This window comes from Aulostomus chinensis, chromosome 23, assembly GCF_037954235.1.
Source record: "Aulostomus chinensis isolate RoL2024-O1b breed Wild chromosome 23, RoL_Achi_v1.0, whole genome shotgun sequence".
In the NCBI taxonomy this organism is placed as follows: Eukaryota; Metazoa; Chordata; class Actinopteri; order Syngnathiformes; family Aulostomidae; genus Aulostomus; species Aulostomus chinensis.
Window position 1 is genome coordinate 14688320 of NC_141342.1, and position 15406 is coordinate 14703725.

General features: G+C 41.7%; 1 protein-coding gene across 3 annotated transcripts in view; it reads right to left on the bottom strand.

Moving 5' to 3' along the window:
* Window positions 1–8324: 8324 nt before the first annotated feature.
* The window catches only part of vti1a (vesicle transport through interaction with t-SNAREs 1A), a 113404-nt gene continuing 106322 nt past the window's right edge, over window positions 8325–15406 (bottom strand). For all 3 annotated transcript variants that reach the window (XM_086195138.1, XM_086195136.1, XM_086195137.1), the window contains one exon: window positions 8325–10041. Coding sequence is in view for 2 of the 3 variants with exons in the window: in XM_086195136.1 (XP_086051262.1) it covers window positions 9948–10041 (94 nt within the window). In the remaining variant the exon portion in view is untranslated. The remainder of the gene's footprint in view (window positions 10042–15406) is intronic.

Here is a 15406-nt window from a genome sequence, read left to right on the forward strand (position 1 = left end):
GATGAAAGGGGGATTTAGTTGAAAGTCTTTTTTTTTTAGGGGGGGGGTGCTCGTCTTTTGGCAGGATTATGCAAAAAACAAAACAAAACAAAACCCAAAATACCAGGATTTTCAAGAAATTTAGTAAAAAGAGTCATTTAATTTGGCACGAATCCAGACATGTTTTCTTTCTTTAACATTGTAAAAAAAAAAAAAAAGGGCCTTTTTTTGGACATTTTCATTGAAGTTATCAGGAAATTCCTGAACAAATTCACACATATTTCTTTAAATATATTTTCCCCTCCTAAATTACTTGTTTGTGAGTCCTGAATGCAGAAAGAACCGGCCATGTTTACTTAGCTTGAAGCTAAATAAAGTATATGTGGCCTGACTGCTGGACCGAAAAGGCTCAGACTAGTTTGTTTTTGGCTCACATCGGCGTTTGTAGATTATTGACCACGCAACTGGACAAGGAAGACGTTTTCGAACCGTTGTGCTACGGCGCCATTAGCTTTAAGCTAAACCTGACGGGCTCTTTCTCTCATAGTGCCACAAACACACACACACACACACACACACACACACAAATAATTTAAAAAAAGTAATGCAGTGAAAAAACATCTTTGCAAGCTCAGGAAACCCATGTGAGAAATATTTGGTAAATTACACTTTTTGGGTGAATTATCACTTTATCTTATGCTTGGCCTTATACAGGAGACTGAAATGATGCTAATGAACCATGACATTAACTTGGGGTTAGTTGGGATGGTGATTGGTTAAAGGCTGGGGGGGGCCCTTTAGGTCCCTTTTGCCCAAAGCCCCCAGAGGACCGACAAACAACCCTGACCTCAGCTTTTCCTCCTGCTTTGCGTGACCTTTTACATGTGACCCATTTGAATTAGTTTTGTGCAAAGAGCCACTAAACCAGTCTGTGTCCGTGTAACTGGGAAAAGCTGATTCCGCCACTTGCTTGTAATCTGTAAGCATCCAGACAAAGAGGTGTTGTTATGTTTACCTTAAAATACTCTTAACCTTTATCTTAAAACAGCTCTCACCTGGACGGATGAGAAAATGCTGACAGGCTGACTTTATCTTTGTAAACACATCCGAACAAGGAGAAGTTGTGTTCGTTTCAGCCACAATAAGCAAGTATAGTAGGCTTTGCTGTTGTTTTGTACCAGCAGAGGCGTGATAGAATGAAGGTGAATGCATTATGTGGTAGCACAAGTCCTAAGAGCCAAAGCCCGGCAAAGATCTCCGGGTGATTTCTTTCTCTCTCCCTCTCTCTCTCTCCGGAGGGGAGTGTGTGAATTCAGCATCTTGATCCCTGAGTGTAATCGAGCGACTCCTTGTCTGGAGAACTGCTGAGGGATTGAAGCACAATCAATCACCCCTCTCTGGACTGTCCAGACATTTTTACATGTGGCTGAGTCCAAAATGCTCACTGGCAAGAACAATGAAGAGAGTGTGAAAAGTTTTCAGAACACTCATGACGTGGTTTTCCACAAAGCAGATTCAGGATTTTCACATTCACGCAGCATGATGTTCATTTTCACTTAAAATGGGATCAGATGACGAGATTATTTTGGGCAAATTTTAGTGTCCTAAATTATTACTGTCTCGCAGTCAAGATTCTGTCAAAATCTCGAAAGCCATCGTCTCTTGCCATCTTGCGAGACCCTTGTGCAAGATCTGGTCAACGGGGAAGAGGGTTTGTCACTCATAGCAACAGAAGCTCAATGGAGGCCTTGACTTCCGAAAAGAAAAGATAGAGCAAATATGGACCTGATTACAAAAATGCTGTCAAGCAAAGTCAAGCGCTAACGTGACAGGCTAGCATAGCTCAGCTAACCGGCTCCTCACCAGGTTGTGACACTGTCTTTGTTATGGCTTGCCAACCTCACCTTCTTAAGCCCGTCAGTGTGGTCCATCGAGGAAATGCAAATGCTAACGTTATAGCCTAGCATAGCTCAGATAAATATCTACTTACCAGGTTGTGAAACAGTCTTTGCTATTTCCTTGCCACATTTAACTTCTGAACTCCATCATGGTGATCCTTTGTGGAAATATCAACGCTTCTGCTAACGTTATTGGAGAGTAATACCCTCACATAGCTCATTAAATGATTACACAAAAGGAAAAAAAAGGGCAAAAATACGATAATGTCCATTCATCCTTCCCAAAGTTCACAATCAGGCATTAAAGTAATATTTCAGTGCGTGCCTCCTTTTAGAAAGAAGTCTTTAGAAAGCCATTCTAAATTATTTCCTTTCTCTTCTCAGTGGAAGAATAGCATAAAATCTGTTCATGTGGAGCTACATTGTCCCATACACGGTCTTCAGCCGGGACAACCTGTGTGGTTCTCTCTAACTAGCATGCCAAGAGGATAATTAATATGGTTTGACCCTCTCCTACGCTGGTCACAGTAAGACCTATAGGCCAAAAATGTTGTCAGCCTGTTTAGCATAAAATGAATGTGTTAATACCCAGAGACTCAATTATTTTACAAATAGTTTGGTGGACACTGCAGGTTACAAGAAATAGCCGACTTTGAAGACCTTTTGCTGGAGGCAGTTCTGATATTGGCAGTAATTACAGATAATGATGGATCATCGTTCAAAAATACTCGGAATATAAAACCTACAATTACAATTTCTTTTGAATGCCTTTTTATTTGTACTTGTTTCAATTTTTGAATGTAATAAAAAAAAAAGGAGAGAAATCAAGCCCTTTCTTTATGACGGGCTGGCTTTCTTTTTAAGTTGTAGATTGCGTTGTATTGTCTTGACTTAATGACATTTGTTGAACAATGGTGGATGCTACCACGTGACGCGATTGCCACAATTGGGGGTTCACCGCTTCCTCTCCTCGATCCAGATGATTCTCTTACCCATAATCCCCCTGCTGACTCCTTCCCCTTTCTCTCACCTGATTAGAATTTCTGCTGTGGCCTCTGGGATTGGAAGATTTCAACATATTTTATTTAACTGCTTTTGTAAGCCCTAATATTCAGCAGCTGTGATCTATGGCTGAATTACAATTTTCAGGGTCAAGGAGGGACTTGGCTGTAGAAAAGGGGTGGGTACGACTGCTGTGCTGGTGGGGGAATGTGTGTGTACGTGTGTGTTGGAGTGAAGGGGGTGGAAAAAGAGGGGAAAAAAACATAGAGAAAAGGGGACGGAAGAATCTCACGAGCTGTCTTTAAAAATGAATGAGAAAATGGGTAATCCCCGAGTCATATTATGAAAAGAGGGAAAATCAATACAGCCTCTCAGTTCACTGGGGCCCTCACAAGTCCTTGAGATGAACAAAAAGTTGTGCTTTTTGTTGCCACATCCATACGTCTCAATAGAGAGGTGTGGGTTTGTGCGTGCGAGCCGAAGTGAGTATGTTTTAGGAGATGCCGCTTTGTGTTTGCGAGGCTGAATGTGTGGAAATAAACAAGGTGTTACAGTGAGAGTTGAGCTCATCATTTTGAGATTATAGAATTGTACGGGTGAAGTATGGACAACTTATAGTGTTTATCTTTTGTCTCCCACTTTTGAAAATGTAAAGTAATCACAACACAAATGGAAGTTGTACCCTAACCCTAGAGAGAGACATATAAGTAACCTCTTCACTAAAAAAAACAATGTGATGGTGAAACCGTTAGCTTTCTGACAAGCTTGCTAATTAGCTTGCTTACTAGCTCGCTGACTAGCTTGTGAACAAGCAAGCAAAAGGAGTCACCTGATGTTAAGAAAGTTAAAAAAACATAAGATTTCAACAATTACAAGACAAGTTCATTATATAAGTATTATTAATTTAATACTACATACAACACGACTCATTAATTAACAAATATCAAACTGTACATGAATAATAATGCCGTATCTATATTCATGCTCAGATATTTCTCTGGTATGAATTTACATTAAAGTTAATGGAAACTAACCGCAGCAAGTGTCCTAAAAGGCAAAGCCACAAACTCTACAGCATTAATTCACGTTACAAACAAATTGCGGGTGAGATTGTGTTGTTAGTGGCTGGTTTCCATTAGCTTTAAGCTAACACATGTTTAGCTGCTTCCACGTTCTGGAGTAACAAGAAGATATGCAGGAGGATAAAATCATCTTTCTGAGTTCAAGATACCTTAGTAATGACATACTTTTGGTGACTTTTTATTTATTTTTTTTACTCCATCTGAATACAGAGTTTTTCTTAAACATTCTCTCTTACACTACGGTCACAACCACCTTCACTTCATGCCAGACTTCTTCAGGTGACGTTAAATTTATCACTACAGATACACTTGCAAGGGAATCTCCTCACCGACGCAAAATTAAAAAACAAAAGACAGAGCGATTTACACGAGGGCTATTTGTCTAATGAGCCCTGCGCAAACTCAGGATGTTCATTTCTAAGTATTCTAAGTATATGAGAGCTCGGCCCAATGATAAGCATGTAACAACAAAGCAGGAGAGCTATTTTCTGAGGGATATGAAGGGACGTCATGCAGGCTTGGTGACCTTTGGACTATCTATTCAATTGACCCCACACACCAGCCTGCAGCAGGCCCCCCTCATATGAATCCAATCCACTTCCTGGCCTACATGGAGAATACAGGCCACCATGCTCTGGGATTGGATGCCCTCTCATGAATATTTAACCACCTCCAACCATCGGGGTGGGGGGTAGGCTGGAGCGATTGGAGTGGGTGCCCTTTTTTTTCCAGACAATGCAACACATATTTCTGTCTTGTCCAGGTACTCTTCGATCCCCACCTGCATATCTGGGTAAAGGTGCCATCTACCTACCTATCTATCTATCTATCTATTTATCCATCCATCCATCCATCCATCCCCCCGCTCTTCTCCTCTCTGCTGTCATGCTAAGCGATACCCCCCTCCTCACCCCACCCGTTCATTAGCGAGCTCTTCAGTAGCCTGTCATGGCGGATGTGCTCCATCAAAGCTGATCGACTCCCCGTTTTTCCAGAAAGATGTCGCGGGTTATCACAGAACGCTCAGATCTCCGGCTACGGGAGGAGCGTGACTGGCAGGCCGTCTTTTGAAGACAGTGATTCCTGCACTGATGCCTCCCAGTTGGAAATTTAGAATCATGTCTGCTAAGACACCATATGCAAAGTAAATTACCGTACAGGGGGCAAGCGAAACTAAACCCTCCTTCTTCTGAACGTCCAGGCCAAGGAGAGCCTCTGAAACAACCTGGCCACGTCTGTGCAAAACACACTTAACTCTTCATTCGTCAAGAATTTTCATCTTGTGTACTTTAAACCTCACAAACACTTATAAATTCACTCACTGAAATGACGCTTACACTACTAAATCTTTTTTTTTTTTTTTTTTTAATGTGTTGGCATTTCACATCACGCCGCTGTCATGCAAATCGCACCGCTTGGTTACAACTGCACGTCTTTGTAGCGGTGAAGTGTTAATTTCGGTTCAAAGGTTGTGACGTAATCCTGCAGGGAGAATGATGGAAGGTAAGATGGGGGGGGGCGAGGAAGAGGAGGAGTCGCTTTAGCCTGGCTCAGCCTTACTCTGACCCGGCTCTTTGTTTCTCTATTGTCTCCAGAGAGGATGCAGATGCCGGCGCTACCCTTCGTCCTCGTTCCGCGAGGAGTCAGTTAGGTTCTTCTGTTTTATTTTTTTGAAGTTATGACACAGCGCCTGGGATGAGATTCAGAACTGCTTTAATGACTTTAACAACACAGACATTGACAGACATCTTTTTTTTTTTTTTGAATTTCAATAGTTGGGAGCAGCTCAGTCTGATTGGGAACAAGATGAAGGTCCTGAGTCACACAGACGTTGGACACATTTGTGCATACACACACACACCAATCCAAACGTTGGGGGGGGGGGGGGGGCACATTCTGGCAAACAGCATCTATGTATATGGCTGCAGCCCCTGTGACTTCTTCAAATAATGGGGAGTATTGTTGTTTCGTGGGGAGCACTAATACCATTAAAATGGGCAGGGGAAAAAAACAGATAAAGGAGGAGAGAAAGAAAGCCATTCTGCTGGGGCTCGTGGCGTGTACAAACGGAGAACATGGCTCCTCTTCTAACAGCCGTACACTAGAGCGTGTGTGTGTGTGTCTTTTCATGGGGGGGGGGGGGGTGTCCACCATATATGTAACAATGTGTTTATGTGTGCGCCGTATCAAACAGTGGATTCATTGTGGTTGTCAAATGCTGCCATTGTGGGTTTTTCTTGGGTAGCTGTTGTTATAGGGCCTCTTGCGTGTGCTGCTACGGTGGTGGTGGTGGTGGTGGTGGTGGGGGAGTGTAGCATCATGGACACTCCTGGAGATAAAGTGCCCACCCCCATGGTGTAATTCCACCAGTGTTTAAGGCCCGCCCCCTCTGTGGAGCGGCTCAAACGACACATCACGATTCCTTGTCAACTTAAATGGCTGGCAAACATCAGGCTTTTTGTAATAGTTGGTGCATCACAGAGGTTCCTTGTTGAGGAACCTTCTTTTTGTGTGTGTGTGTGTGTCTTTCATGTAAGGGAGGACCAGACAGGGAACAGGAACGACTGCTGAGATGCTGGCGAGACAGAAGACGGCGGTGTAAAAGATAACTGGAAATAATTACGCTGATTAAATAACAGTCGCTATATGATCGAGGCGCTATCAGAGGACCAGCGGGATCTAAATTTGGAAATATCTCTGCTCTCACAGGACAGCCAGTCTAGGAAATACAAAAAAAAAAAAAAATTAAAAAAAAAAATATATATACACCGTATATATATATTTTTTTGAAACAAGGGACACCCAAAGACTACATCCTCTCTCTTGCAACTTCAAAAATCACTTTTCAGACATCAAATAATTAATTGCTCTCCTCCCCATTTCTCTCTCTCTCTCTCTCCGTCTGTATGGAAGACACAGCTCCAGTCACTTAAGGAGGGTTAACACCCGTCTAAATTAAATATTAAAAGGTGTCTGTACCTGCTGCTATTGTTGCCCCTTGGAATAAGATATAACCTATTTTTGACAAGTTTTCATCCTCAGCCTTTCTGCAGGGAGACGCTTGTCGAAAACCAAATCAGCAAAGGGGAGGGAGTGGTAGCGGGGCGTAGGGGGCACTGATGAATAATCTAGTTCATATTCCAGCAACACATGCAACTCAGAGAGAGAGAGAGAGAGAGACTGGGATGAGGAAGAGAGGAGGAATGGGCAGGTGGAAGAGGAGAGATGGACAGAGGGGTGAAGATAAAAGCAAAGGGGAAGTGAGGGATGGAAAAAGAGGAAGAAAAGTGTGTGGGGGGGGGTACGTGGTAGTCTGCCAAGGTATCACATGACAGCGCTCCTCTTTAAATAATAAAACAGGAGGACTCTAAACAAATCGTTATCTCTCCACCTCCATGCATCCTGCCTCTCCTCTGCCCCTCCCTCCTTCTCCCTGCTTTTAGAAAACTTGTTTTAATGCCATTTCTTAATGAACATAATAGTTCGCCTATAATAATGAAAAGAAAATAAAAACATCTAAAAACGCAGAGGGGCCCCCCGAGTTGTCGCCGGCGCTCAATTATTTCCTTGTCAAGTGGGTCTGTTTTTAATGAGGCCCTGTGGGACTGACGTCTGTCAGTCAGCCCTGACTTTTTGACACCATTACAACTTCAAATAGAAGCCGCCGCCACGCTGCCTTCCACCGCTCACTCGCTAGCTGCTGCTCCGCTCATCTGACAGGCTGGGAGGGAGGGAGGGAGGGAGAGAAGGTGGCAGGAGAGGTATAGAGAGAGAGAGAGAGACAGAGAGAAGGAGGAGGAGGAGGGGAAGAGGTGGTGGCAAGAGGGAAAGAAAGAGAGATAGAAAAAGGGAGGAGAGCATGTAGGTAGGCTGCACACACAGCACAGGGTGAGGAAACAATCACCGAGGGTCATTACTAGATGAGGTTTGTCAAACTGCCAGGGTCTACCCCCCACCTCCATGCTTCCTTCTTCACTTCCTTCCTGCTCACTCCTTCTTCTCCTTTTTTTTTCATTATTCCTCCACTTTAATGATAAGTCTTGGTGGGTCGGCCTCGCGTGGGACGGTCAGAGCCACACTATTTTGTTCGCCGTTCATTTGAGGCTTTGAAGCAAACGATGGCGCTGCGGCTGGTGAGGGGCTGTGAAATGATAGTCAGTAGGGTTGTGGTGGTGGTGTGTGTGTGTGTGTGTGTGTGTGTGTGTGTGTGTGGGGGGGGGGGGGGTCGAGGGGGGGGGGGGGCACCCCTGCATCTTCGAAAAATGAAGACCATGGCCCTGAAACAGAATAGCAAATGTTCTTGCCGGGAACCACCAGACCAACCACAGGAGACATGCATACACTCTAATACTGTGTGTGTGTGTATTTTTTTTTGGGGGGGGGGGGGCATGTGGAACATTACCTTCATGTATCTCAACTTCTGAAAATTCTCCAAATGCAAATTCTGATTCGTCACAAACCCCTGAAGAACGTCTCTCTCCTCCCTACCTTGAAGAATCAAACATCAGTAAACTCGAGCACACGATTTTCAAACACCTGCAAATGTATCACATCATCATCATCATCATCATCATCATCATCACCATCACCATCATCATCAGTCAGCAAACAGATGATCGCAGAAACAAGCACTACATTGCATCACTACGTGTAGACGCTGACAAGAAAAACACAGAACAAAAAGCTCTAAAATGAGTTTACAATGACAGAAGAGGGGAAAAAATAAAGACAAGAAAACTAGAAATCTACAGTTTATTGTTGGTCCTGTCTGAGTTTAATCCCAAATCAGACGATGCCTAATGTTAATTTCCGATACATCTTCATAGAATGTACAGTTTGAGCACAGAAACTTGAAAGAAAACTCATTTACAAATAAATAGAAACAAGAGTCGCTATATCGAGAGCAAAAAACACTACATTTAAATGTTAGTACACATATGACTCCAATTTCTCAAGTTATGTAAAAAACAAAGTGAGGTGCAAATGTGTGTTTGTGAGATGCAGCATTGTTCTAAATGGTTTTATTGGTGTATTTTAGCTTCTAATGCTAAGGGCAAGTACCTTTTGTAGTGAAACCCCATTAAAAGAGTAAATTTTACCCCCCCCCCCCTCCTTTCCCAAATTCTTACAGGAAGCAAATGAATTTTTTTTTTTTTTCTTGGTAAAATTTAACATTTTTGCACCTTGGCTGACCTCAACCTTATGTGCACCTCCTCTTTTCAAGGCAGAGCCACTCATCTGTTTCTGGGCTCCGCTTTGCTTTTTGTTGTTGTTGTTGTTTAGTTTTGTTTTAAGAGGAGGAGTGTGAACAGCATCTCTTATCTGAAGGCACTGTCCTCTGTGCTGTGTACGGGCCACATGGAGAAGAGCTGAATCATTCAGCTTCTCATATATATATTTATAACCGCACTCTCGCTGTCGATGTCTGGTGAGTCGCCCCTTAAATCCACGTCTGTCACTCATGCACTTGTTCATAAATGTTCTCCTGCACATGCACACATCCAGCGGTTGGGGGGGGGGGGGGGGGGGTCCTGAATGTGCTTGAGATCCTCGACCACATGCATCTGAAGACAGGATGGGCATCGCGGTGACATCAACACTATGAAAAGTATTATCTTAAAAATGTCTATTTTTGTTTCCCGGAGATGTAAAAAGAGAGAGCGTGACAGAGAGAGGGAAGGGGGGGGGGGGTTTGAAAAAACAAATGGAGAAAAGGAAAAGAAGAAAGAAAGGGAAGTAAAGAAAGACGGAGCAAACAGGAAAGGAGAAAATTGATGAAAAAATAATTTATAAAAAGCTCCCTGTCAGGCTTTGGAAACAGTGATTCATGGGGACCATTTGTCCTAATTACAGCAGAACAACGCTTTTGTCGCTATTAATCACACATCTGTGTGTTTGTGTTTGTGTCAAGAAGAGGGGGAAGTGAGTGAATGTGTGTGTGTGTGTGTGTGTGTGTGTGTGTGTGTGTGTGTGTGTACACGTGAGATCAGTGGCCCCGCAGATTGAAATAGATGGCCAGGATGATGGTGAGAAGGATGATGGCTCCGAGGATGAAGACGAGGACGCGGTTCTGGATGATCCTGGAGAGAGAGAGAGAGACAGAGACAGAGACAGAGACAGAGAGAGAGAGAGAGAGTTCACAGAAGTCATATTGTGCGTCCAGAGAGACAAGTAAAACACATAAAACAGTCACATGTTTATGCACAAACTAAATAGCCAACCATCAACTGCAGACTTATCAGGTTTAATAGCTACCATGAGGTCTGCCAACATGGTATTTACTGGTATACAATAACTGGCAGAGGAGTGTAAAACACACACAAACACAATTTCCTGCTAAGCTCTTGTCTTACAAATGATTTCTGATGTTCAAAAACACACTCTCAGCCTCTGTAAAAAAGCATCCAGACATGTACACACATGAAGACACAAAACAGAGCTACACATTTATTTAACAAAAAAGCCTTCTCACACACTCACTCACACGCACGCGCGCGCGCACACACACACACACACACACACACACACTCACACATAAATAGCAGACAGGCTTTAAAACTTTATTTGCACAATAAAGTGGAAAAAGTGGCTCAGTAGTTTCCTGGAGGTAATAAAAATCACTGAATTACTGATGGAATTTACCATAAAAAAAACGACTCACTCTTTTTTTTTTTTTTGCACATTTAAATTTTCTCACTGTGACCTAAGTTAACTTGACACAACCAGACTTTGACAACGTGTGTGAGGAGCAGTGCTGCTGTTGAAGCGACTCATCTCCCTCGTGTTAGTGTGTGCCTGTGTGTGTGTCCCCCTAAATTCTCCAGAGTTTGTAAACCCACACCAAGCCCAAAACCCTCCGCTGCTCCTGACAAATGAGAGAATTATCACATTTGCTGACATGTGGAGGGCAGGAGGAGAGGCCGAGGAGCTGGGGAGGGAGGGGAGGGCGCTGTCCACTTCTCTAAGCAGGAGATGAATAGCCTGAGCTGTGGTCATTCATCACCAGGGAGGGGGGCTGGCTGGATGCTCAGTCACCCCGCTACCCTCTAAAGCCCAAGTCTGAGCTCCACACAGCAGTCAAGCTCCAGAGGAAGACCACCTTTTAAAAAGCTCACAGAAGTGAGAAGATGTAGAAAATCTACCATCATTAAGTTTTTTTCTAAATCAAAGAGATGTTTTTCCTCACTTTTGAATTCACAATCACCTCTCTGAGTAAATTTATACCCTCTGATGAAGTTGCAGGTGGATCTCCATCATCCCTCAACACCTCATCAAAACTTCAAAGCCAGTGGGTAACATTCCCCCGGCTGAGATGAGATGAGATGAGATCAGTTAAGATAAGATATGAAGAGAAAAGATGAGATGAGATCAGTTAAGATAAGAAGAGATGAGATCAGTTAAGATAAGAAGATATTAGATCAATTAAGATAAGATAAGAAGAGATGCAATCAATTAAGATAAGATAAGAAGAGATTAGATGAGCTCAGTTAAGAAAAGATGAGATGAAATCGGTTAAGATAAGAAGAGATGAGATCAGTTAAGATAAGAAGGGATGAGCTCAGTTAAGAGAGGATGAGATGAGATCAGTTAAGATAAGAAGAGATAAGATAAGAAAAGATGAGATCAGTTAAGATAAGAAGAGATGAGATCAGTTAAGAAAAGATGAGATCAGATAAGATAAGAAGAGATGAGATCAGTTAAGAAAAGATGAGATCAGATAAGATAAGAAGAGATGAGATCAATTAAGATAAGAAGAGATGAGATGAGCTCAGTTCAGAAAATATGAGATGAGATCAGTTAAGATAAGAGATGAGATGAATTCATTTAAGAAAAGATGAGATGAGATCAGTTAAGATAAGAAGAGGAGATGAGATCAGATAAGATGAGTTGAGATCAGTTAAGAAGAGATGAGATAAGATCAGTTAAGATAAGAAGAGATGAGATAAGACCATTTAAGATAAGATAAGATAAGAAGAGAGTTAAAATAAGCTAAGTTAAGAGATACGATAAGCTAGGATAAAATGAGTTGAGTTTAGATAAGATGAGTTGAGTTAAGATGAGATGAGATAAGACAAGATGAGATGAGTTAAGATAAGATGAGTTAAGATGAGATGAGATAAGACAAGATGAGACGTCAGTAAATACACAGTAATGAAAAAGAAAAGAAGCTATTAAAAAGATGTAAAAAGATACTTATATAAATATGTACGCACTATGTAATACTTATGTAAATGTTTGATAATGTTCCTATAAGGTAAAATAAAACAACATGTTTTAACTGCAGCGTACTGAGAAAGTTCTAAGGACACTGTTGAATGACTGATCTATAATCCACTGGCCGAACCAAAGGTTTTCGAGTTAGTTATCTTATCTTGCATCCAGGAAGAACATTACTGGGAACAAATTGAAAACTTTCCACTGAAAAATCACTGACAGCTGCATGAAATATTCTCAGAACATTGTCAGAACAAAAAATATCTACCTGGGTTGGGAGGTGTAAAACCAATCTAAAGAAAATTAATCACAAACTAATTTGAATTCAATTAATTTTTTCAGACTTTTTAAAAAAATGTCAAAAGATTTGCTGGTTCCTGACTCTTAAATACAAGGATCCATGTCAAATTTTTTTTTTTTTGTCATTTAATACAGAAAATGAAGAGCGTAACCATTGTTGGATGAACAAAAGAAGCTATTTGATGACCTTCCTCTTGATGCGCATTTTTCAATTTTTTAGACATCTTATAGACGAAAAACTGAATGAACAATAAACCAGCATTCATATCGGTATGATATGATAAGATAAATAACAATAATAATAATAATATAATGAATGAATATTTTCACATTTGTCTGGTGAGAATACAGTCAGCATATATGAACGGGTTTTTTTTTTTTTTTTGCTGAAGCATTTTTTTTTATGGAGTTGAAACTGACTTAAATTACTCATACTAGTCACTACTGTCTGTTTTCCATGAATAACGGCGAGTTTGATTAGTCACAAAACTTCAACAGGATATTCTGATTGATGATCCAAACTTCTGTCACAAATGTGAGTAAAGCTGGACTTTCATCAACTTTTACTCTTGTGAAAGAAGCCTCAAACTATTGCTAGAGGGATGTTTTTCCCTTGGTGGTTCTGTAACTTACTGAGAGGAAACAATGAGGTAAATGTACGATTTGAAGTTGTTCTTTTTTTTCTTTAGAATGTTTTAGAAATAAAGACAAGCTATACATTTTCAAATTCCAAACATGTTTTGTTTTTTTTGTTTTTTCCCCAGGATGAACAAAAATATGGCTATCGTAGAAATTTTTCCTGTGCACCACATCGCTTTCGGTAAATATCGTCCAAATTTCTCATACCGAGGCAAAGTTCTTGCAACTTAACGCGACGTGGTTTTACAAATACAGAATACTGCTGTATAGCACCAGAGAGCTCATTACTGCTGCTGCATACTGTTCATCCTTGAATAAATGCATATATTAGCATGAGAGTGTCACACTGTATATAACCAACCACGTCATGTTTATGTCCTGCTGCACAGGATCCATCTTAAGGCCCACCCCCACTCCAGAAATAAAACACTGGCAATAAAAATAAAAAAGTGCATAATGTAAATACCATATGTCCACATTCCTATGGCACATTTGGTGTAAGGGATGTTGATAGGACAGCCTCATCCTGGTGTTTGGCTGAAGCTGAGATGATTGGCTGAAGCCAGCTGGGGGAGGAGAACCCGCAGGAACACTAATCAGAGCATGTTTAGCAAGGCCACATCTCCCCCGATTAATTGACATTCATTATTTAGAATGATTATTAATCCCAGCCAAATACCCAGAGGATGCACCAGCACGCCAGAAATGTGTGTGTGAGAATGTGTGTGTGTGCGCGTGTGAGTGCTCGATATGTGGGAGGATCCACATTGCTTTGTATTGTTTGTTCATTTCTCAGCTGGGGAAATCACAGTGACTAGAAGGCCTGCGGGTGGAGAAACGAACAGGAAGTTAGTTTTAGCCTCATGGATGAGGGGCCAGGGTGCTGAGAGAGAGAGAGAGACAGAAGAAAGGGGGGGGGTCTGCTGTAATAATTGTGTTCATTAAAAGAAAGTCTGTTTTGGAAGCAATGCTGAATAACTTCAAACCCTTTAAATGTTCAAAGGAGGAAGGAAATGTGACAGTGCTACAATTTAAGAACTTTTTTTCTCAGGGGAAACATGGCATTATAAAAATACTTCTTCTGACCTGAGCTGATTCTCTGTACACCAGTCGAATAAAACATGTCTTCTTTGTGGTAAAACAGAAGAAGTTTGATTCAGTTTACAGAAAAATAAACTAGTTAAATCCTAGATATCTCCCAATGTGTTTTAAGCAGCAGATGACATGGAAGTAATCTTAATGCCCGCAATATTTCAAGTTAAACTAAACAATCCTGTGACATTTATGAACCAAGGGTCACCTTTGACCCGAGGACTTGTAGGCGTGTGTGAGCGCACACTCCCCCGCCGCCACATAAATACACATAAAATCTCACCCCAGACTGGAGGGAGTTAGGAGGATGGGGGGGAGGTGGGGTGTAGAGTCATAATTCATTTAAGCAATACTGAAATTCACTTAAAAACCAATATCAGTGACACAGTAATTATCCTCAGCTCCCAAAAAGATGATAATAGGATGAAAAATCCCAGCCACAAAGTGACAGAAATCAATATTTGGTGAGAAAATCAACAAAAAAAGACCTGAAAAGAAGATTTTTTTTAAATTTGTTTTTACTTTTTAAGTTTTACTCATTTGTTCAGCTCACAAGCTAAATCTAAATCAGCCTCTCAAAGCAGTTCAAATACCACCCTCTGCCCCCAAAACAACCCCCCCCCCCAAAAAAAAAGGAAGGAAAAAAAAATCCCAAAATTGGGGAGTTATGAGAGTGAAGAACATGGTTTTTCTTCAGCCGTTTGGTTGATCCTGCCCTGACACGTGGCCAGACAGAACAGAACTTATCAAACCGGATCCATCCTCCAGCTTTGACACTTGACATAGAGGTGGTGGAAGGGGGTGAGGGAACGTGTGTGTGTGTATTCGTGTGTGTGAGTGTGAGTGTGCGTGCATGCACTTGCGTGGTGGGGGGCTGATGAACACAGCGCACGTCCACATGCTGACCCACAAACATGCATGCACACCGAGTTTGAGAAGGCTTACCTTTACCCCCGCTCCCAACTATGATACGATGATCCCTAAAATCCGCCCCCCCCCCCAAAAAAACAAAAACAGTTTCTTTCTACAGACTAACTGAGCCTCTAGCCAATAACAGCACATAATACTGGCTGTTCTATTGGCTCCTGATGCTGCTTCATTACAGGCAGCCAGTCACTAAACACCTTATTGGACAGATTATTAACGTTCAAGATACAGTCAACCTGATGTGGACAAAAAAATACAGCGAGCAAGAGGGAC